This window comes from Acomys minous (assembly GCF_964271855.1).
Source record: "Acomys minous genome assembly, chromosome: 10".
In the NCBI taxonomy this organism is placed as follows: domain Eukaryota; kingdom Metazoa; phylum Chordata; class Mammalia; order Rodentia; family Muridae; genus Acomys; species Acomys minous.
Genome location: NC_140491.1, coordinates 6,799,288 through 6,823,837, shown reverse-complemented (window position 1 = coordinate 6,823,837; position 24,550 = coordinate 6,799,288). Strand labels below are relative to the sequence as shown.

Sequence of the window (24,550 nt, the reverse complement as noted above, 5' to 3'; positions counted from 1 at the left end):
CACACCAAAAAAAAGAGAAAAATCTCATAAAACACATACCTCTTATGTTTCCCTTAACCCTCCCACACATTCAATGTCACAAATACAAGGGGTCTACACAGATGTTTAGCAACAGAGCAAAAAGTTTAACATGCCAATCTGTCCCTCTTGTAAGAAACACATCCGTCTATTCATGGGCTAGAGAGATGGCTCAGCCATTAAAGAGGACTAGCTCCTGCTAGGTAGCCATGGCACACACCTTTAATCCCCAATGCTTGGGAGGCAGAGACGGGCAGATCTCTGAGTTCAAGGCCAGCCTAGTCTTGAGCAGTTCCAGTGCCAAGACAGCCAGGACTACACAGAGAAACCCTGTCTAAGGGAGGAGGAGATGACAAAAAACAATGTTAGGATAATCTCCTTGTGCACTGTGTAAAGGCTGTTGTGTATTATTCAAATGCTGGTTTCCAAACTGGCAGAGTTGAGTACTGGCCAGAATTTGGTATTGTTATTTTTTGAAGCATCACCTGTCTCAGTGCCTTTTGGTTTTTTGTTTGTTTTTTTTTCCAGTGGTATTTTTGTTTTTCTGTGCTTTTTTAAAAGATGTATTTATTATTTATACAGTATTCTGCCTGCATGTACACCTGCAGGCCAGAAGAGGGCATCAGATCTCATTATAGAGGGTTGTGAGCCACCATGTGCGTGCTGGGAATTGAACTCAGGACCTTTGGAAGAACAGACAGTGCTCTTAGCCCCTGAGCCGTCTCACAGCCCGTCTCAGTGTTTTTTAAACATTCTTCTCCATCACCTTCTGAATGGCTTAACAAAGAGCTGAACGGGGCACATCCAACAGCAATAGGAACTCTGGGAAAGATTCAGGCACAGAATTTCACCAGCCAGATGCAGAGGAAGGAAGCAGGTGCCAGGACTTAAGAGAGGTAACATGCCGGGCGTGGTGGTGCACGCCTGTAACCCCAGCACCTGGGAGGCAGCGGCAGGCAGATCGAGGCCAGTCTGGTCTACACAGTGAGTCCAGACAGCCAGGACTACACAGAGAAACCTTGTCTAGGTTGCTGGAGGGGGGACAAAGAGGGGGGTGTACCGAGCCCTGTGGCAGAACAGAGAGTAATATAGATGAGTTAATTTAAGCAATTATCAGCTAGTTGGGAACAAGCCTAAACTAAGGCCAAGCTTTCATATTAATAAAAACTCCCCATGTCATTACTTGGGTGGCTGACTGGTGGGTTAAGACAGTCCAGCAATAAAACAGAACAAAACCCAAGAGGACTAGCTACTCTTCCACCACAGTTTTGATACTCAATATAGAGGCTCCAGCCATCTATAAGTCCAGTCCCAGGAAACCCAACACTCTGTGTGGCCTCCACAAGCACAGATATATATGCAGACAAAACACCTATATACACAAAATTCTTTTAATTCCCTTAGGGGCTGTGGATTTAGCTCAGTGGTAGAGCACTTGCCTAGCAAGTGCAAAGGCTTTAGGGTCAGTCCTCAGCTCCGAGAAGAAAAAAAAAAAAAAAGGACAAAATATACCCCCAGGACTAAGAATACAGCTCAGTGATGCAGTGTGTTTACCCAGCTTGCATGAGGTTGTGGGTTGAATCAGTGACTAGATCTTTACCACACAAAAAATTCCAAGGATGATGACCCCTTCCTCTGATAGATATAATTCGAAAAAGACAAAAGGAATGTGGTTAGTATCTTACCTGTCTCAGAAATGTATGTAACAGGATCCTTCCGAGAAATTTTACCAGGTTTAGAAGACAATGCCAATTTTTCTGTTTTCTTTTTTGCTTTTTTCACCTGTTCTGTCTCCTCTGGCTCTGAATCTACAAGAGAAAAATTAAAACTATGAGAGGAACATCAGTGTATTTTTAAAGTGGTCATTATGAGCCAATGCCCCAAGGAGCATGTCTTGAATGTTTACTTTATTTATCTGGGATCATAATTCAGTGGGAAAAGGTCCCTGCTGCCAAGCCTAGTGACCTAAGCTTTGTCCTTAGGAAGCACACAGCAGAAGGCTAGGAGGTGAGGAGTTAAGACAGAGTCTTATGTAGACCAGGATGGCCTCAACCTCACGGCTGAGTGCTGGGATTAAAGGAGTGTGCCTTCCTACACTCTCAGTCTCGCTCCAAATCTCTTCTGCCTCCTCCTGCTCCTCAGACACACTGCACCCATCTGATTTGTTCCTCTTTGCCCTATGGCCTGGCAGGCTCACGGGCTCCAGGACTCAGATTGTGGATCTGGGGAGCTGTCACTCTGATTACTCTGCCTATTTGGCCAGACTACAGAATGCAAGTTAGAGCAAAGCATGAGGACCTGACAGGGCCTGGTACAAAAGAGATCATTCATAAACTCACTGCCCTTCCTCTTCCTGTCAATACATCTAAAAGTTCTAGTTGGTTTGGGGTTTTGGTTCTGAGACAGGGGTTCACCACAGCCCTGGCTGGTCTGAGATCCCCTGTCACCTGCTTCCTGAGTGCTGGGATTACAGGTATGTCACCATGCCCAGATCACACTGATTTAAATTAGTGTTTAATATAACTATCTCCAAGATGAAACTCAAAGAACACAGATACACACTTGCAACATCCTCATGATAAAGTGCAGTGAAGAGCACTTAGCAAATACTCAAACAGTTTGAAAAATCAGTCATGAGCTGTACTCTCACTGTGAAAGTCACAAGCCTACAAGCTGTGACACATCAGCAGATCCAGCTACTGCAGATCACACAGGAGAGCACTTGAGCCTAGAAGGTTGGACCAGCCTGGGCAACACAGGTAGGACCCATCTCAATTAATGAATTAGTTAGCATCATTAAAATGAAGAAAAACCAAAAATATTAACAATACACAAATGTTTTCTGAGGCACATTGTGGAGGAATGCTAAGTGAATGTATCAACTGTCAATAAAGCGCTGTTTAGCCAATCAGCTGGGCAGAAGGACAGGAAATAGAAGGTGGGACCTTCCTGGAGGAGAGGAGGAAAGTTTGATGGTTGGAGAGGGACTGGGTTTTTGGACAGTTGGAGGAAGACGGTGGGAACTTGTTGCAGACTGGCCCAGGGGTCATAGGGGAAGTGCTTGGAATATATGTGTGTTATAAGGTTTAGAGTGGTTTGTTTAGTTTACAAGTAGATTAGAATCAGTTCAGACTCTGCCCGGCAAAGTGCTGGCAGCTTTAAAGTACGTTTCAATCTCCCTGTGTCAGTTATTTGCTTTGTAGGCTGAACGGATACAAAATACTGTAACAGCACATTATTTTACATCCACTAGGCATAATGGCACATGCCTGTAACTCCAGAGTCAAGGAGGTGGAGGTATAAGACGAGGAATCGAGTCATCATAAGCCACACAGGGAATTCAAGTCCAACGTAGGTTATGTGGAACCTTGACTCAAGGGGAAGGGGGGCTACTCAGGAGTCTAGGCAACATCGAAACATTGTATTTCACATTTCAGCAAATAAGCAGGGCCGGGGTACACTCAGTAGTAGAGCGCTCGCCAACCCAGGGCTGGGGTACACTCAGTGGTAGAGCGCTCGCCAACCCAGGGCTGGGGTACACTCAGTGGTAGAGCACTTGCCTACCTGTAGAGGGACTCAGTTCAATCTCTAGCAACCCAAAAGAACTAAATGAATAAGAAAGCTATATGCACAAAAAGTACTGTTCCCCATCTCAAAACTGTACTAAAGAAAATCCTCTTAAACTGTGTTTATTACTTTTTTAACAGAAATGAAATTACAAAAATCTCCTATCACACATAGAAAATCTACTTTAGATGTTTGCTTTGGGGTCAGCAAGATGGTTCAGCAAATAATGACACCTACCACCACGCCTGATAACCTAAAGTCAATCCCCAGGAACTACACAGTGACAGTAGAGACCAGATGCCCCCAAGCTGTCCTCTGACCTTCTCACATGCCGTGGTACACATGCCTACATATGCACAAATTAATTAATTAAACATAACCAATATTTGATCTCACAGCAGCATTGTATGGTACTTTTTTTTTATTTTCAACTTCTAAGAACCTCAGCTTGAAAAAAAAATTATTGTGAATATATTTGACAATGTGGGCTGAGAATACAGATCAGTGGAAGGACACTTGCTTAGCATGTGTAAGGCCTAAGAGCTGATCCCATCCATCAGTCACTGGATGGATGGATGGATGGATGGATGGATGGATGGATGGATGGACAGAGGATAGATAAACATTCACAGTACATCTGAGACACACTACATATTCTAGTGTGCAGAAGCCTCTAATACATTAAAATACTTAGGTTCTGGTATGTTCTGCTGTTTAAAACTGTTGCAAGTGCTACATACCTGAGCTCTCTTTACACAGCATTTACTCATGTCACACTCATGACACAAACATCAGCTTGGAAAAGAGTTACATGGTAAAGAAAGACTTTTAAGCCTTCAAAGGTCCTCAGAAAAATTACCTGAATCATAGATGATCCTCTTTTTTTTGTTGTGCTGCTTTGGTCTGGAGGCATCCTCTTTACAGGAAGTGTTAACCTGGAGATGGCAGGGCATAGTTAGAATAAGGAAACCGACACCCCTGAGCTAGCACCCTCGTTAGACTTGGGCTGAGTGCTTTCAACTGAAGCAAGTTTGCCCCATGGAAACATCCGTTGATATCTAAAGACACTGTTTAATCACAAAGGGATTTTTTAATGACATCTAGAGTACAAGAGAGTGCTACTGTACAACAGGTACCTAGGCCAAAGTGTCAGGACAAGACCAGAACTGCATCAGGAGGGAAGACTTACAGAAACATCTACACACTCAGCACAACCCACACGACACAGAGTAAAGGGATGTCAGACATTGCAGGGTCAAACAATGCTGCATTATTAGATCTTGACTGTCCCTGAATGCCTTCATCTCCAGGGTGGAGCTCCTGAGGGGTGGCAGAGCCCAGCGGAGCCCCTTAATGGGGAGGAGAGAGCCCCAACGCTTCCTCTCCGTTTCCAGCTCTTGGTCATGAGGACACTCTACTCTGCTACACACGCCCACCATTGTGTGCTGCTTTGTCAGCGATGAGCAGACAGACACAGACTGGAAACCTCCAGAACTCTGCACCGAAAGCCTCCTCTGTACAAGTCAATTATCTCAAACATGTGGAATTTTGACATAACACCAGGACAAGTGCTTCTTAAAACTATAAGATAAAAACAGAAATAAGAGCTAAACTGGCAGCCCACCATGCATGCTGAGAAACTGAAGGCTAAACATGTGTGTAAACGTCACATTTCTTACATGCTCATATTTTCCCAAAATGCATCAAGAAAGTAGACAGAAAAAAAATGATCACTCAGAAAAGGAAATATCTATGTATTTCTGTCCATTAAAACAGAACTTCAAAAACATAAGAATAACCAACTAGCTTCAAAAAAAAATCAGACACATGGACCATTACTATTTACAGATACAACAAAGAACTAGGTCAGGAAGAGTAAACTAAGGCAATTAGAGTAACTCTGCCATGCAAAGACAAATCTCTAGAAAGAAAGCTCAAATTCTTCCTATAAATTCTGTCCAAATATCCTGCTTTCCTATACTTTTTTATAAACTATCCCCTAGTACTTAGAAGGTAAACATTTTAAAAGGCTAAATTAAAAAACTAAACCAAAATTTCACCTGCTGTCCATCGGAAACAAGAATTTGGAGTCTGAGTTTGGTCAAGTACATACTAAGCCAAAAAACCAACACTCTTTAGAGAAATGTAACAGAATCCAATATAGTAAAACCAAAATAAATAAAAAAAACAAGAGATGCAACCTGTGGGTTAAACATGTGGACAAGGAGTCACAGGGCTCCAGACACTGATCAGCAACACTGCAGTGTCTGTGTGAGCTCCTCTGCATGGGCTCAACATGTAGGTCAGTGAGATAAGGAGTGTCCCTCCCCAGAGTAGTTGAGCCTTATCAAATCAGCTGGTCCTGGGAAGAAAAGCTAACCCTCCCTGGAACGAGAGAGAATCCTTCTTGCCTCACTTCTAAAGAGGACATCAGCTTTTCCCTGCCTCTGCACTAGAACCGGACCATCACTGCTTCGGGCGGCCTCTGGTCTACCAGATTAGACCCATGTGCCCAGCTATTCTGATCCTCAGGCCTTACACCTGGACGGGAACTCTACCGTCAGCTCTCCTGGGTCTCCAACTTACGAACTGTAAATCTTGTCAGCTTCTACAACCCTCTGGAGCAATTCTTAGTAATAAATCTACTTATGTTCATACTACTGGTCTGCTTCACAGGAAAGCCTGACCTATAGAGATTTTTGGTTCTGAATGGAAATCTGCTATTAAAAATTAGATACCGAGTAGAGACTGGAGGGATTTTGAGATGCATACTAGAAAAAAGGCCCAGAATATAAAAGCCCTTTTAGAAAGGAACTGTGAGTGAAAACATGAGTCCAGTGAGGGCTCATGGAAACAAGACCTACAGTGCAAATTTCTCGTCTCAGAAAGCATGTCCACGGTCGTGAGCAGCATGCTGATAAGTGTTTGCATGGGGAGTCTAGCTCAGTGGGACAGCAGTAGCTTGCCTAACTTACACAAGGCCCTACATTTGGTCCTCACAGTCACCATAATAAAATTTAAAGGAAAGTGAAAGTTAAAAGCCAGCATACATGTTTTCTGATGGAAACTATAATAGGCTTTTGAAAACCACAGTAGAGACCTTGGATAGAGCCAGGCAGTGCTGTCACATGCCTTTAGTCCCGGCACTTGGGAGGCAGAAGCAGGCAGATCTTATGCATGGCTGGTGCACAAAGCTTCAGAGCCCCTGCTAAGTGGAGTTACAAATGTTCGTGAGCCATCTTGTGGGTGCTAGGAGTCGAACCCAGGCCCTCTGAAGAGCAGCCAGTGCTCTAAACCACTGAGCCAACTCTCTAGCCCAAAATGCAAAGTTTTAACAACTAAAAAAGGAGGTAGCCGGACATAGTGGCACACTCCTTTAATCCCAGCACCCAGGAGGCAGAAGCAGAGGTAGGTGGATCTCTGTGCGTTTGAGGCTAGCCTCGTCTACAACGCGCGTCTAGGACAGCCAAGGCCACACAGAGAAACCCTGTCTCAAAAAAAAAAAACAAAAAAAAGGAGGTAGGGGGGAGGAACCACAGGACTAAGGACAGCAAGCTACACTAGCTAGACATATTAGCCTATGTAATACCTTCTTCCTCCTCTGTTACCAGAACTGAAATGTCTAGTTATTCAACCTGTACAAGGTTAGGAGCGAGGCCATCGGACATCTCACACATACAGACTTGGTGTGGAGACTGACCTTGGCTTCCTTTACTCCTTTCTTTCCTTTGACAGTTCCCTCCGAAGGTTTTGGTTTCTCGGTCTTCTTTACTGTCTCATTTACAGGCTTTTTTCCACTCGGTATAACCCCAAAGAATTTCCGAATGTCCTAAAAACAGAAGAGGAGACATGTAAATATTAAAAATGTAACATCCAGCACTTGGAAGGCAGAAGCAGGCGGATCTCTGTGAGTTCAACACCAGCCTGGTCTACAAAGTCTAGGACAGCTAGGGCTGTTACACAGAGAAACCCTGTCTTGAAAAACAAAACAACCAAGCGGCTTTAAAGTCCTGCTTTTGACAATGACAGCAGTTACAAGCAGGTGGGCAGCAGGTAGTGGCTGCGAACACACAGAGATACAAATCCCGTCATCCTAGGTGAATGAGAAGACACAGCTCAGCACTGCCCACAGCCAAAGGACTACCCAGACCATTCTTAAAAATTAAGAACATTAGCCGGGTATGGTGGCGCATGCCTTTAAACGCAGCACTATGGAGGCAGAGGCAGACGGATCTCTGTGAGTTTGAGGCTAGCCTGGTCTACAAAGTAAGTCCAGGATAGCCAAGGCTACACACACACACACACATTAAAAAAAAAAAAAACCTGTCTCAAAAAAACAAAAAAAGAAAAGAAAAACGAAAACAAACAAACAAACGAAAAATAAGAACGTTGAAAATGTTTTTCTCTACATGATTCTTCTCAAACTCTAAGGAAAAAGGCTGGTGCCTATTATAATATGCTCTTTCATTATGCAATTCTGAGTTAAATGCAGAATTTGAAGTAATCATTTAAAAACTTTACAATATAACAACATTAAAAGCATTCTGTTCCCTTATTATTTTCATATATGTTTTTTGTACCTTTCTTTTTTGTTTTGTTTTTATTTTGTTTTGAGACAAGCTCTCACTATGAAGGCCAGGTTGGCCTCCAACTCTTAAGAGACTTCTGCCCTCTTCCCAGGGCTGGGGTTACAGGTGTGCACCAGCACACCCAGCTCCCTACCTTCCCTAATTTAGTTGTGAAGAAGCTACTGTAGAAAGGAAAGTGAACAGACCACAGAATCAAGAAGCCTGGGTTTGAATCTGTGCTCTGGTGCATTCTATTTGTGTGATGTCAGACAATTCATTAGCATCTCAATCTTTATAAAGCTTAAACATGCATCTGTATCATTGTGGCTCAGCAAAAAACTACTTCACTCCATTTCTGAGCTACTATCCACTCACACCTCTGAAACATCCCCTTTATAAACTGTTTATAAGCAAAGGCATAAGATTTCAGATCTTCCGTTCCAGATGTCCTGGTACATAAAAAGTTCTAATTTATCAGTTAAATATAAATTTAAAAAGCAATGCTGCCAGGCTGGTGGCGTGTGCCTGTAACCAGGCTGGTGGCATGTGCCTGTAACCAGGCTGGTGGCGTGTGCCTGTAACCAGGCTGGTGGCATGTGCCTGTGACCAGGCTGGTGGCATGTGCCTGTGACCAGGCTGGTGGCATGTGCCTGTGACCAGGCTGGTGGCGTGTGCCTGTAACCAGGCTGGTGGCGTGTGCCTGTAACCAGGCTGGTGGCATGTGCCTGTGACCAGGCTGGTGGCGTGTGCCTGTAACCAGGCTGGTGGCATGTGCCTGTAACCAGGCTGGTGGCATGTGCCTGTAACCAGGCTGGTGGCATGTGCCTGTAACCAGGCTGGTGGCATGTGCCTGTAACCAGGCTGGTGGCATGTGCCTGTAACCAGGCTGGTGGCGTGTGCCTGTAACCAGGCTGGTGGCATGTGCCTGTAACCAGGCTGGTGGCATGTGCCTGTGACCAGGCTGGTGGCGTGTGCCTGTAACCAGGCTGGTGGCATGTGCCTGTAACCAGGCTGGTGGCATGTGCCTGTAACCAGGCTGGTGGCATGTGCCTGTAACCAGGCTGGTGGCATGTGCCTGTAACCAGGCTGGTGGCATGTGCCTGTGACCAGGCTGGTGGCGTGTGCCTGTAACCAGGCTGGTGGCATGTGCCTGTGACCAGGCTGGTGGCATGTGCCTGTAACCAGATGGCAGAGGCTGGAGGATCACGAGTTCAAGACCAGACTTGGCTACACAGCAAGTTTTAGGCTACTTTGAGACTTTGTCTCAAAAATAAACAAACAAATAAATACATAAATAGAGAGCCAATGTGATGGCTCAGCAAGTGAAAGCTAAGCTTAGTCTCTGGAACCCAAGTAAAAGTGAAAGGAGGGAGAGTTGACCTCTGACCTCCACATGTATGTGATATATGTGCACCCACATGAACATCTCACAAACACACACACAATAATATTAATAATAATAAAATTTTAAAGCAAGTGAATAAAACAAGCCAAGAGCCCTGGGCAATAAAACTCAAGACATTTGTGTCAAGCAGTGAAGAATAGAACAATAAAGAAAGTCGTGGTCGTGTATAATCTCCCAAGAATTGAGCTTGAGGCTGACTGCTTTATTGCTTCTGGAGGAAATGGCAGTTTCTAATCAGTCTCACTTTTTAAAATTATACAGTGATTCTTCACTCCAACAGTGAAGATTACTTAAACGCATACAAAGGAAAGAAAAAGAGAAAAGAGCAGAGAAAATGCAGGTGACTTCTTGGAAACAGCAAAAGCTAAGTTAATAATTAGGGAGCAAACAAGATGTCTTGAAGAGTAAAGGTGTTGGCTGTCTGCCACCGGGAGTCTATTCCAGAAGGGACAGAACGGCCACAGTTGTCCTGTGACTTCCACACCCAAACCTCAGCACGCACGCACGCATGCACGCACACATGTGCAAAAAGAAACAAATTTTTAAAATTATGATAATTACGGTCCTGTTTTTCAACTAGTTTTTACATCATAGACTACAGAAAACAGGATATTCAGAGACTGGGACAACTGGCAGACTGGGCACTGACAGATGTGTGCGCGCAGCGTGGCTAGCTCCCTTCTCCCTAAGGAGCTCTATCTGCTCACATTCCTTCTAGGCCTTTCTCCTTACTCCACCCTCTCTCAATCCCTATACAAAGGTGAAGAAATCACAACACCCCACCCTATCCCAATAGATGCTAAAAACCTACACTCTTGCCAAAGAATCCCCACTGGCCCAAAAGCTCCTCACACCAGCTCTGCAGGCCTGTCTCCACTGCGACACACCGAGGCCTGAGGCACACACACGCAAGGTGAGCAGCAGGCCTGTCTCCACTGCGACACACCGAGGCCTGAGGCACACACACGCAGGCAAGCAGCTTGCTGCTTAGCTTGTGGATGGTGGTTATCACCCTCCTGAGCAGCAACAGCTCCTGTCTAGTACTCAGGTTCTCACAGTCTCAATGAACGCAGAACAAGCGGCTCATGCCCCCAAATAAAGGGTCCAGCCTTTCCCGCAGCTGCCAGTGAACCTGCCGCTGGGTAGTGAGTCAACACAGGGCCTGACTCTTTTTCCACATGTATTTACTCTATGCGTATGTATATGGGTACACATCTGTGGAAGTCGAAGGACAACGTTCAGAAGTCAGTTCTCTCCTTCCACCACGTGGGTCTCAGGAATCAAACTCAGGTCATCAGGCTTGGCAGCAAGTGCCTTTACTCGCTAATTAAGCTAGCCAACCCAAGAAAAAGAAATTATTTTTTAAGTTTACTTTTATAATTTTGACAATGGAAAGACCTTCTAAGCACACTATTGTGAGGTCAAGCGACTATAAACACAGGTTTGACATGCGTGGTGATACTCACCAGTAATCTCACTGAGAAGGTGGAGGCAAAAGAATTGAGTTCAAGGCCAGCCATAGTAAGTCCCTATCTTAAAAACAGAAAGCTAAGCTGGACATGTGGTTTAGAGAGTAGTTCTACCGCAGCCCTACATAAAAGCAGGTGTGATGGCAGCCAGAAACGGGAAGCAGGAAGACCTACGTAAGTGAACCCCTACCTCAAACAAATTAACTAAAAAAATTTGATTACAGAAAAATGAAACAAAAGATACCATAAACAAAGATATCTACAATATAAAAAATATATAAATGGGCTTCTACAAATCAATAAAAGACAATCAAACAATAAAAGCTAATAATAAGCAAACTAGAAAAGAAAGATAAGTACCAACACAATACGCATATACCTTTTCTTCCAATAATTTCTAAAATAAATGATAGGGGATGAAAACCACATACTGAGGCAGGGCGTGGTGGCGCACACCTTTAATCCCTGCACTCAGGAGGCAGAGGCAGGCGGATCGCTGTGAGTTTGAAGCCATCCTAGTCTACAAAGCGAGTTTAGGACAGAGAAGGCTAACACAGAAAAACCCTGTCTCGAAAAACAAAAACAAAAGAAAGAAAAAAAGAAAAGAAAAGCCTCTTGCAGAGGCCTGAGTGTGGCTCCCAGCACCCACAGCTCATGGCTGATAACGGCCTGCAACAGGAGCTCCAGTGGATCCCAAACCCTCTTCTGGCCCTCAAGGTCACCTGCTCTCACAGCCACATACATGCACATACCCACACATACAAATAATTTACAAATATAAATCTTAATAAGCATAAAGGAGCTGAGCATCATAACACACATCTTAAATGCTAGCGCTTGGGAAGCAGAGCAGGCCTTCAAGGCTCGAGGTCTTGCGTGGAGGCCAGCCTGATCTACAGTGAACTCCAGGCAGAAAGAATGGGAGGCAGGGAGGAGGACAGAAGGTGGAAGAAACTAAGTATAACTCCCTTTTTTTCCTCTTGGTGATTATTACTTTAAAAAACAGGGAATTCAAGCAAGACAGACAAAAAAATCCACAAAAGTTACATTTTAACTAAAAATATGGTAACCAAAAATAAGCCAGGCGTGGTGGCACACACCTTTAATCCCAGCGCTCAGGGAGGCAGAGGCAGGCACACTGCTGTGAGTTCTAGGTCAGCCTGGTCTACAAAGCGAGTCCAGGGCTGGAGAAATGGCTCAGAGGTTAAGAGCACTAACTGCTCTTCCAGAGGTCCTGAGTTCAATTCCCAGCAACCATATGGTGGCTCACAGCCATCTATAATGTGATCTGGTGCCCTCTTTTGGCCTGCAGGTGGGCAGGCAGGCAGAACACTCTATAAATAATAATAAATACAAAGCGAGTCCAGGACAGCCAAGGCTACAGAGAGAGACCCTGTCTCAGAAAAAAGAAGATCCTTCTGACAAGCACAGGTGGCACACGTGACACCTCTGAAATCTCCAAATCCCCAACCAAGCCTCCACCTGACTCTGACTACCTACTCACTATGCCCATAACTGAAGGGCTGTGCAGAAACAGACATAGCCCACCACTAGGCACTCTTTCCTTGACTCTTCTCATCTTATGCACGCATAGGAGGCACAGTGTCAGGGACTCAAAATACAAAGTGAGCACACTTTTATGAGAAAAAAAAAAGCCCTCGTGAAGCTACTTTAGAGACAAGTAAGTAAATAAAGATTTAAATACAATCTGGTGCAAAGACAATGGCAGCCATAAGGCTATCAGAGTACCAGAACCACCTGGCACAGGCTCTCAGGGGCAACACCTAAATAGGGCCTTACCACAACTAGCAGGTGATAGGCATCAAAGTTTAAGCTCAGAGACACTTCTGTAGGTTCTACCCAAAAAGCTTAGACACTCCAGATAAGCAGGAAATTAACATTTAATCAACACACGGGTGATTAGTCCTTCACACATGTGCTCAGAGGAACAGTGAAAATTACTCTTGAACCAGACCCTCTGCCTCTCACTTTCTCCCAAATACAGACACCCAGCAAAGCCTGCCAGTATGCAGCAAAAAGAGCAAGCCGGATCTCAGCCCTCACGAGAATGTGTGCACAGGTCTGAGCTCTCGGCTAACGCAGGGAATGTTCAACAGTGCCAGGGTAAAGGATCTCCTGCTAGTAATAAAGCTAAATGAGAAGACAGAATCAGGGAAGAAACAGTTCCAAGGAGGGGGGGGGGGGTAACGTAAGGGATTAAAATTTTAACATAAAACATAGAGCCATCTCCAGAGCCGGATGTGGTGGCGCACACCTTTAATCACAGCATGTGGGAGGCAGAAGCAGGTAATCTCTGTGAGTTCGAGGCCAGCCTGGACTACAAAGCAAGTCCAGGACAGCCAGGACTACAAGAGAAACCCTGTGTCATTAAAAAACAAAACAAAACAACAACAACAACAAAATCTAGTGATCTAGAAAAACCAGCAAAGTGATCTAGAAATTGACAATGAAGGTGTGACTACTACACAGAGAAGCTCCTCAAGAAATGGAAAGATGGCTGGCCATGGTGGTACATGCCTTTAATCACTTTAGGGCCAGCCTGGTCTACACAGTGAGTTCTAGGACAGCCAGAGCCACATAATAGAGACCTTGTCTCAAAAAAAAAGGAGGGGAGGGGAGGGAAGATGGGTCAGGTGTGGCAGTACACGCCTTTAATCCCAGCTTAGGCGAGTGGCTTTCTGTGCGTTCTAGAGCAGCCTGGTCTACATAGTGAGTTCCAGGCCCAGTCAGGACTTCATAGAGATCTTTTGTCTCAAAAGAAAAGAAGGGAGAGGGAAGGGAGGGAGGGAGAAAACGAAGGAAGGAAGGAAGGAAGGAAGGAAGGAAGGAAGAGATGGGGAGAGAAAAGGGGGAGGGGGAGGAAGGAGGAAAAGAAAGGGAAGGAGGGAAAGGAAGATGCTACTAGGCGTGGAGCTGCACAACTGCAGTCCCTAGCAGGCTGAAGGTGGGCCACAGGAGATTCATGAGTTCAAGGCCAGCATCAGCTATCAAAGCAATTCAAGGCTCACTTAGTGTGCATGAGACAAGTAGGCAACACCCATAGAAAAGGAAAATGCAGAGATAAGCAAGGTGATGAGGAAGGCTAATGAAAAGGACTGCCACGGTAGCCCCACTGCCTTCTTCACAGTTGCCATCAAGTTAAATCCCGACTTGGTCATTCATTATTCTAGAAAAATCACTGTCCTCACCAAATTATAGAGGCTGAATGCTGCCATCTAAGACAGGGACCAACCCACTGAAACAAAGCCTGACTCACTTAGTCTCAGAGCGGAAGAAACGCTCACCCTGTCTGGGCTAGTGGGAGGCACAGCCTGCAATCTCGTCTGGCTTGTGGTGGGGTGCTAGAACAAAACTGACAGGAACCCAAGGGGGAAGGTGCTAGAACAAAACTGACAGGAACCCAAGGGGGAAGGTGCTAGAGGGCTCGGTGGGTAAAGCGCGCGCTGCTCCTGCAGAGGACCAGAACTCACTTCTCAGCTGCCAACACCTGTAACTCTAGCTCCAAGGGACCAGATGTCCTCTTCTGGCCTCCAACGGGCACCTGCACACAAAGCAAATACCCACACAGAGATACACACATACGTAATATAAAAATAATAAATCCACAAACAGAAAGGAGAGAGAGAAAATTCAAGGGTGGGCCCAGAAAACTAGAGAACATTTGGTAAAAGAATGAGTCAAAGCCAGGCGTGGTGGCGCTCGCCTTTAATCCCAGCACTCAGGAGGCAGAGACAGGTGGATTGCTATGAGTTCCAGGCCAGCCTGGTCTACAAAGCGAGTTCAGGACAGCCAAGGCTACACAGAGAAACCCTGTCTCGAAACAAACAAACAAACAAACAAACAAACAAAGAATGAGTCAAAACAGATTAGAAAGTGTTAAAAAGAACAGCGCTGAGAACAGGTGTTGCGCATGGCATTTCGGGTCCCTGGAGGAGTGCTTGGAATGTGAAGGGCATGCCCGGCTGGAATGGCAGGAAGCCCCAGAGGTTCTTACAGCTATGCAGGATCCAGAAGTGACTAGTCTTTCTGGATGTGGCAGATAAACAGGTAAATATGGCATGAATCTGATCGGCCCAAAGTTATGAGTCTCATCAAGTTTAGAGGGAAGGCATCTGGTCATCAGACCCAGCCTTTACTGGGAGGATCACCTAGTGGACACCCGGTAACACAAACCAGCATCCTGGCCGCGCTGTCAGCAGGACTGTGCTTGGTGCTAATCTACACCCCTTGCACCAAGTGCAGCTCAACATTTTACAGTAGTTTGCTAGAAGGGAATGTAGTCAAATCATGTTTTTTCTAGTAAGAATTATAAATTTTAAACTTTTTACAATCCTGGCTTGAACCTAAGGTCTTGCCCACAACCACTACTAAATTACGTATATTACCCAGGCTGACCCTGAACTTATTCTGTAATCTAAACAGGGCTGTGTCACCCTGTGGCTGCATTACATCCTGCACAAACAGAGATGGCCCAACACTTTTTGGGGGCCAGTTGTTTGTCTGTTTTGGGTGGTGTTTTTTGGTTGGTTGGTTGGTTGGTTGGTTGGTTAGTTTTTCAGTTTCTCTGTATAACAGAGCGATGGCTGTCCTGAAACTTTCCTCCCGAATGCTGGGATTAAAGGCATGTGCCACCATGCCCAGCTGGCCCAACACTTTAACTACAAATTTTTAAACAGGATAGAGAGATGGCTCAGTGCTAAAGAACACTCACTGGCTGCTCTTCCAGAAGACCTGTGTTTACATCTCAGCAGCCACATAGTGGCTAACAACCATCTGGGACTCCAGTGCCAGAGAATCCAACACCCTCTCCTGGCCTCTTATGGGCACTGTATTCACATAGTGCAGACATACATGCAGACAAAAACATCCATTCAATAAAATGAAAATAAGTTTAAAAAAAAAAAACTTTTAGGTAGTTGTGCCTACTCTTAATCCTAGCACTTGGGGCAGCCAGATTTCTGTGAGTTCAAGAACAGCCTGGTCTATACAGTGAGTTCCAGGTAAGCCAAGACTACTACATTGTGAGACCCTATCTCAAAAAAAAAAAAAAAAAAAAAAAAAAAAAAAAGTAAGAGGACATATTAATCGCTAAACAAAATAGATATAACATGTACTAAAGCAATCTTTAGCTGGGCACTGCGGCACACACACGTAACCCCAGCACTGGGGAAGCTAAAGCAGGCAGACTAGCAAGTTCAAAGCCAGCCAGGGCTACGTAACAAGTACCAGCCCAGCAAGGGCTAGACAGCAAGGCCCTGTCTCAAACCCTCCCCAAGGAAATCCTTAACTGGGATTTCTGCTATGACTTTACTTGCTGCTTTTTGTTTTAGGAACATGTAAGAGGAGGCTAGAGAGACAGCTGAGCTGTAAGAGTGCATGCTGTGCGAACATGAAGGCCTAAGTTCAAATCCCCAAGCCCACACAGAGCCAGGCACGGCTGCACACATCCATTGTCCCAGCTCTGGGGCTGGCTGCTTCAGGGCTCAGTGAAAGGTCCTATCTCAGAAGAACAGGGTGGGGAGTAACAGAGCAGCGTGCCAGGTGTCTTCCTCATGCACTTGGCCCCACACCACACACACACACACACACACACACACACTTAAGGATATTAAATTAGCTTTGTGTATTATTCTGAACTATTAAAATTCACCTTCTATATTAGCCCCATATACCTCACTCTCATGTCATTTTACAATGTTGTGACCATAAAAGACAAAAACTACTTTTACTTTTAGTAGGCCATTTCCTCTTCCTTCAAAACTGTTTTTTAGCCACACAAATTACAGTTTTCAGAAATCAAAACTATCCCTACACCACTGACATTACTGATTTAGCAAAGTCTAGCACTGTCACAAGCACTTCCCTGAAGAAGACACCATGAGCTAAACATGTGTTTAGTGTGCTAAAGTGTGGTCTGACAAATCTTTGGACTTTGGGGGGAGGGCACAACTACACAGGACATGACACAACTGTACAGAGAAGAAGCTATATCAGGTCCCAGGGAAGAAACCACTCTGTGGTCCTCACTGATTCCTTCACTCAGTCAGGTCACTATTCAACACTTCTAAAAGCCTTGGAGGGACCAGGATCAATACTTAGTGCTCAGAAGAAACAAAACAGGAAAGAGGAGAGACAAGAACAGAACCCCTCTGCCCCCACAGAGCTGCCACCAGTCTCTCTGCTCTTGCATCTGTCCTCAGAGAACAAAATGGAGACCTGACGGGGAGAGAGATGGAGACTAACTGTTCCTGCTGCTGCGGCCTCTTGATTCCACTGACAGACTCTGCTCAACAAGGAAAATTCTTTTTTTTTTTTTTTTTCCCCTTTCTTCTCCTTTTGGCTTTTTGAGACAGGGTTTCTATGTGTAGCCTTGGCTGTCCTGGACTCACTCTGCCAACCAGGCTGGCCTCGAACTCACAGAGATCCGCCTGCCTCTGCCTCCCAAGTGCCGGGATTACAGGCGTGCACCACTGCACCCTGCTCAATGAGAAGTTCTTAATTATGCCCAGAGAATACAATAGTCTCTCAATTAAACACTCACCGTAAACATTTTCAGGTTCCTGACCCAAAATCACAAAATTAACAAAAAACTGAGCACAACATGAAAATAATTATCTAATTTAGACTTAAGTCAATAAGGTTTCTTTTCACACCAGCTTAACTGGAATAACTAGTGTCTGAGGTTATCCATGGCAGACTCTGACATTTTTCCCATGGCTAACATACGGTGATTGTTGTTTTCATTCATAAGAAGTTAACGTTTCCAAACTGATTTCTAATCTAAAAAATATCACATTTCACATAACTTAAGCTCAAACCAAAAACAGACCTATAATACAGTAAAACAATTCTTCGCTAAGCTACCTTATTGTCATGAAAAAAACTAAAACAAACCAAGGTCTCATCATGGAGGCCTGGATGGTCTGGAACCTGCTATGTAGACCAGGCTGGCCTCAGACTCAGATCATCTGCCTCTGCCTCCTGAGTGCTAAGGTTAAAGGTTGCTGCCACCTCGTCACTCATGAAATATTTTAATAACTGAGACACAAAGTAAGGAACAAAGGACAGAAAAAAATTTTAATAGATGTATTTTATCTGATGAGTATAAATGTTTTGTCTGCATGTGTGTGTGTGTAGCACATCCATGCCTGGTGTCTGCAGAGACCAGAAGAGGCCTCAGGTCTCCTAGAAATGAAGTTATGGTATGGTTGTGAGCCTCTGTGGGCACTGCGAGGACCTGACCTGCGTCCTCTGCACAGGCAGCAAATGCTTTTAACCATCGAGCCATCTCTCCAGCCCCTGCACCAGTGGTTCTCAACTTCCTAATACTGTGACCCTTTAATACTGCTCCTCATGTTGTGGTGACCCCACCAATCATAAAACTATTTCTGTAACTACTTGATGACTGTAGTAACTAGATTGCCAGCACCTCTTACCTTCTTTTTTTTTTAAACTGGAAATACAAAGTTTATTCACACATCAAATATTTATGGAAAATTTAATATATGCCAGACTCTACAGAACAGTTCTCTGTCCCTGTGGCCTCCACTCTTGCAGAGACTGTAACAAGTAACTCATTTTGTAAAATATGCCAAAACACGCGCACGTGTGTGTGTGTGTGTACCAAAGAAACAAAACACATGGTCTTTGACCAACATACCAGTAATTTTTAAGCTTTCATAAACCTGATAAGTTATATTTTCTCCAGAAATATTAAAAAACACATGCACACAGAACTCTGAATACAGGATGTAATTTGAGGCAAATAAATGAATTAACAAAATAAATAAATAGGTGAGATTGGTTAAATAAATAAATTGTGGCTGGGCATAGTGATAGGTTTCTGTAATACCAGTACTTGAAGGTGCAGGCAGCAGAAGCAGCTTCTCAGCTTGAGGCCTGCCTGGGATGGGGAGGGAGAGAAGGAAGGAGGGAGAAAGGGGGGGAAGGAGGGAGGGAGAAAGGGGGGGAAGGAGGGAGGGAGGGAGAGAGAGACAGAGGGAGAGAAGGAAGGAGGGAGAAAGGGGGGAAGGAGGGAGGGAGAAAGGAAGGGAAGGAGGGAGGGAGGGAGAGAGAGACAGAGGGAGAGAAGGAAGGAGGGAGTAAGGGGGGGGAAGGAGGGAGGGAGAAAGGAAGGGAAGGAGGGAGGGAGGGAGAGAGAGGAAAGTCACCGGGCTGAAGAGATGGCTCAGTGGTTAAGGGCACCGACTGCCCTTCCTGAGGACCTGGGTTCAAATCCCAGCACCCACATGACAGCGCAAAACTGTCTACAATTCCAAGATCTGACACTCTCACATTGACATACATGCAGGAAAAGAACCAATGCACATAAAATAAAGGTAAATTTTTTTTAAAAAAGCCAATGTGCTTAATCCACATAACAAGCCTAGAAGTTGTTAGCCCTGATCCTGATTCACAGACTAGGAAACAGAACGCCAAGAAGTCATTTCTAAAAGTTTTTAAATTGGGCCAGCAGTGGTGGTGCAGGCCTTTAATCCCAGCACTAAGGAGACAAGGGAAGACAAATCTCTGAGTTCCAGGCCAGCCTGGTCAGAGCAACAGAGAGAAATCCTGTCTCAAAAAATTAAAAAAAGAAAGAAAAAAAATCCAGCTGAGTACCTGTAATGCCAGCACTCTGGGAGGCAGAGGCAGGTACATCTCTGAGTTCAAGGCCAGCCTAGTCTACAGAGTCCAGGACAGCCAAGGCTACACAGAGAAACCCTGTCTCGGAAAAACAAAAACAAAGAACAAAAAGAAAAAAAGAAAAGCAAAACTTTTTGTGGCAGGCAGCAGTGGTGACACAAAAAACAACAACAAAACAACACAACCTTTTTGCTATACCCTCCTAAGCCCAAAAGAGATGCAGCTTTAGACGACCTTCACCATCAGAAACTCCGGAGTATGAAAACTGAAGCTCTGAGGCAGACACAAGCCAGCTCTCATTACTTTTTCCCACTTGTTAGAAACTCAACCAACAGACAATCTAAGTGAAAAGGAGGAGGGAGGGCACAAATTATGTCACTGTGTTCATTTACCTTTGAAGAGTACAGGATTTTATGCAAAGTACAGATCACAGTGCTCTGCAGAGCAGCTGCCAAAATAATAACACATTGGTTTTACTTCTCTATTTTAAAATTAGCAAAGAAATAAAAATATTTAACATTTAAAATGGCTTGCCAAAATCACAAGAAATATTATCAACATACTTCACAAAACCTACTCAAATATTTAACAAGCTTTTACTTTATGAACCACAAAAATGCAAAACTGTATTTTCTTTTGGTTTCTCTGTGTGACCTTGGTTGTCCTGGAACTCACTCTGTAGACCAGGCTGGCCTCGAACTCACAGAGATCCATCCATCTGCCTCTGCCTCTTGAATGCCAAGATTAAAGGAATGTGCCACCATACCTGACTTTAGCACCATTTCTTTCAATAGTCTCTTAACACCTTTTCAAAATTCAACAAGTTGGGCCAGTCATGGTGGCGCACACCTTTAATCCCAGCACTCGGGAGGCAGAGGCAGACCTATCACTGTGAGTTTGAGGGCAGCATGGTCTACAAAGTGAGTCTAGGACAGCCAAGGCTACACAGAGAAACCCTGTCTCGAAAAACAAAACAAAACAAAAATCAGAAAGTTGGAAACCCCAAGTGCAACTCCCAGAGCAAAGTCAATCTTCTGCCTATAGATGGGCTTCAGAAGGGGAGGCGGGAGGGAAAGCCCCTAAAATGGCGTTATGCCCATATGCATTTCTGTGGGTCAGAAAATTTACATGTCCCTCACCACATTTATCAAAGGGAATTGTGGCCCAAACAGAAGTTAAGAACTACTGCCCCATAATGTGACTTATATATAGATGCTCAATTAATGCTCATTAAATCAAACTTTATTCTGGGGTTCTGCTAGGCTTCTTTCTGTGCTAACTCCTAGAATATTATAACCAATATTAATTATTATGACCAATATAATATTTAATTTTTAAAGATTTATTTATTTATGTATATAAGCACTCTATTACATGTATGCCTGAATGACAGAAGAGAACATCAGATAGAAGAGGGCATCAGACCACAGTATAGATGGTTGTGAGCTGCCAGGTGGTTGCTGGGAATTGAACTCAGGACCTTTGGATGAGTAGCCAGTGCTCTTAACCGCTGAGTCATCTCTCCAGCCCCATAATATTTAATTTTTAAACATTTACTCTTTGTGCACGGCTGTTTTGTCTGTATGTATGAATGCGCACCACATACATGCCTGGTGCCCTTTAAGTCAGAAAAGGGCTTTGAATTATCCTGGAACTAGGGAGCTACAGACGGTTGTAAGCCACCCTATGGGGTGTTAGGAATCAAACCCAGGACCTCTACAAGAGCAACAAGTGCTTTTAACTGCTGAGCCATCTCTCCAACCCCAAATAAATAAAGGAATAAACACATATTAGTGTTTATTTTATGTGTATGTATGCGGGTGTCTGCACCCAAGTGCAGGTGCCTCAAATCCCTGAGCCGGAGGTACAAGCAGCTACCAGTCACCTGATGTGAGTGCTGAGAACAAAACCAGAGCCCCTCTGCAGAAGCAGTAGGCACTCTTAGCCACTAAGTCTCTCTCCAGCCCAATACAAAACTCTCATCTACTTACTTTCTAGAAGCTTTTCCTTTTTATTTAGTGTTTTTCGGGACAGGGTTTCTCTACATGTAGCCCTGCCTGTCCTGGAATCACTCTGCAGACCAGGCTGACCTGGTACCCACAGTGATCCACCTGTGCTTCCCTAGTGCTGAGATTAAAGGCCTGCACCTGAGCAGGGCGTGGTGGCGCACGCCTTTAATCCCAGCACTCAGGAGGCAGAGGCAGGCGGATCGCTGTGAGTTGGAGGCCAGCCTGGTCTACAAAGCAAGTCCAGGACAGCCAAGGCTAACACAGAGAGACTCTTGAAAAAACAAAAAATGAAAAAATAAAAATAAAGTCCTGCGCCTGAAACTTCTCCTTTTAACAAACAGTAAAAAGTCATCAATGTATCCATTCTTTTAAAGAGGAATATTTTAGTACTACAAAAACGAACCAAGAGGTGGGGGATGGCTCAGTTAATACGGAGCTCAGTTTGAATCCCTAACACAGAAAAAGCTGTACGCATGGGGCATACCCCTGTAACCCTCGTAATGGTGAAGCAGAGACAGGTGAGATACCTGGACTTGCTGGCCAGCCAATCTAGGTTTCAGGTTTCTGGTTCTGTCAGAGACCCTGTCTAAAAATAAGGTGAGCTGGGGCGGGGGAGTGAGTCAACGGGTGTGCTGTACAAGCACCTATTTGGACCACAGTGCCCATATAAAACAAAGCATGGCCACATGCGCCTGTAACTCCAGCACTAGGGGAGGCAGGACGAGAGCATCACTGGACTTCCCTGTCCAGCCAGCCTGGAAGAAAATTGACAAGCTGGAAGCTCAATGAGAGTCTCGATCTCAAGAAGGTGAAGCAGAGAGAGAGGGAGAGAGGGAGGGAGAGAGAGAGGGAGGAAGGGAGGGAGAGAGGGAGGGAGGGAGGGAGAGAGGGGGGGGGAGAGGGGGAGAGAGAGAGGGAGAGAGAGCGCCAGGACACCCGACGTCCGGATACAGAGAATTTTTTAAAAAGCTAGAAAAAGCCTAAATGCTCGAAAAAGCTCATTAGCATGAGAAGCGTCTAGGGGGCTGCCCTGCCCTTTTCTCTTCTTTCCCTCCTCCTCTGAGATAGGGTCTCTTATACTGCAGCCTGACCTAGAACTTTGTAACAGAGGCTCAACTTGAACTCTGATTCTCCTGCCTCAGCTCTGTAGGTGCTGGTTACAAGCATGCCCAGCTTATTATGCCCTTAAAAACTGATGTAAACACCAGGTGGTGGCGGCGCACGCCTTTAATCCCAGCACCACACCTGGCTATCACCCATAACCACCGTAAACTCCGGATCCATAGGATCTGATACCCTATTCTGACCTCTGATGCGTACATGTTCACAGAAATATATTCTGGCAAAACATACACATTACAAATTGAATAAATATGTACCCTGGGCATGGTGGTGCATGCTTTTAATGCCAGCACTGAGGAGGCAGAGGCAGGCAGACCTCTGAGTTCCAGGCCTGGTCTACAAAGTGAGTCCAGGACAGACAGGACTACAAGAGAAACCCTATCTGGAAAACAAAAACAAAAACAAAAAACAGTACTTGGGGATGGAGACTGTTCACTGATTGAGAGTGTGTATGGTTCTTGCAGAGGACCTGAATCCCATTACTAACACCCACAGGAAGCAGCTCAAACGTCACCTGTAACTCTAGAGGATCTGACACCCTCTTCAGGCCACCACGGGCCCTCAAACACATGTGTGCATACACACAAACACACACGCACATACACATGACTAATTTTTCAAAAATGCACTTTAAATTTCTATAAGGTATTTAGAGCAAACAATTTACATATTAACCTGAAAATAAAAAAGGCTGACCCTGGGTGGCTACCATCGCTATCTCTTATCGTCCCACGATTAAAAAAAAGAGCCGAAATTTTTCCAATTTGGCATGACACTTTTTCCCCTAGAATGCTGGTATTCTAATACGCTTAAGAATCATATATATATATGATTCTTAAATATCTTCTAGATTAACTGAACGTCTTCAGTTGTCCTTAAAGTTCAGAATTATTTCAAACATGTAACTGTCTCCTATGCCAGGGGCTATTTCAGTTTCGCAATACTTGAATGTCTATTACACAAAATTAGGTATTGAAGTTGGAACTGAGATTTTTTTTAAAGACTACTTTTGTAACAGGTGACAAGAGATGACAGCTGTCAAATGCATAACATCCACCTGTACTCGCTGTTTTTTATTCCTGATAAACCATGTTATCCGTTCAACTCCTATAAAATTATTCTAAACAAAGTCAGGCAACTTCCTTGTGTTATCAACTCTCAAAACAGCTGACTCGCGTCTCCAGGAAGCTGATTAAAGCTGAAGGCCCGAGCAACTTCTCCCTAAGAAAGCAAAATTCTTCCTCGCAGAGCCTGAAGTCACGGCTTTTAGGAAACATTCCAAAGGAGACTCGGGACAATGCTCAGTACGAAAGTTAACTTTCAACGCCGTGTCCAAACCAACATTCTTCTTCCTTCCTCCCTTCCCCCGAGAGTCCGTGGTGGGGGACGCGAAAGTGCCGCGTAGCAGCAGCCACATCCCTGCACGCCGCGTCCGCGGTGCGCCCCGCACCCTGAGCGGGCCCCTCGGAGCGCCCTGCACCGTCCTCCCCACCCCGCACCGCGGCGGCGCCCCGTCCACACCCGTCCTGCAAAGCCTCTGTAGCTGCGCGGCTTCCCGGGCGGCTCACCATGGCAGCCCCCACGGCCGAAGAGGAGCAGGTGGGCAGGCCCGAGGATAGGGGAGGAATCCGTTATCGAGGCTCGGGATCCATTGGCGCCAACAACTTCTCCCGCGAAGTGGCAGAAGCCGCAAGCGGCGGCGCGCGGCGATGACGTCAGGAGGCGCGC

General features: G+C 45.1%; 1 protein-coding gene across 1 annotated transcript in view; it reads right to left on the bottom strand.

The window, feature by feature from the left end:
• The window catches only part of RFC1 (replication factor C subunit 1), an 80,482-nt gene extending 55,932 nt beyond the window's left edge, over positions 1 to 24,550 (bottom strand). The window contains 4 exon segments of the mRNA XM_084799511.1: positions 1,704 to 1,826; positions 4,445 to 4,520; positions 7,286 to 7,414; positions 24,391 to 24,550. Coding sequence (XP_084655637.1) covers positions 1,704 to 1,826; positions 4,445 to 4,520; positions 7,286 to 7,414; positions 24,391 to 24,393 — 331 coding nt within the window. The 5' untranslated portion in view covers positions 24,394 to 24,550.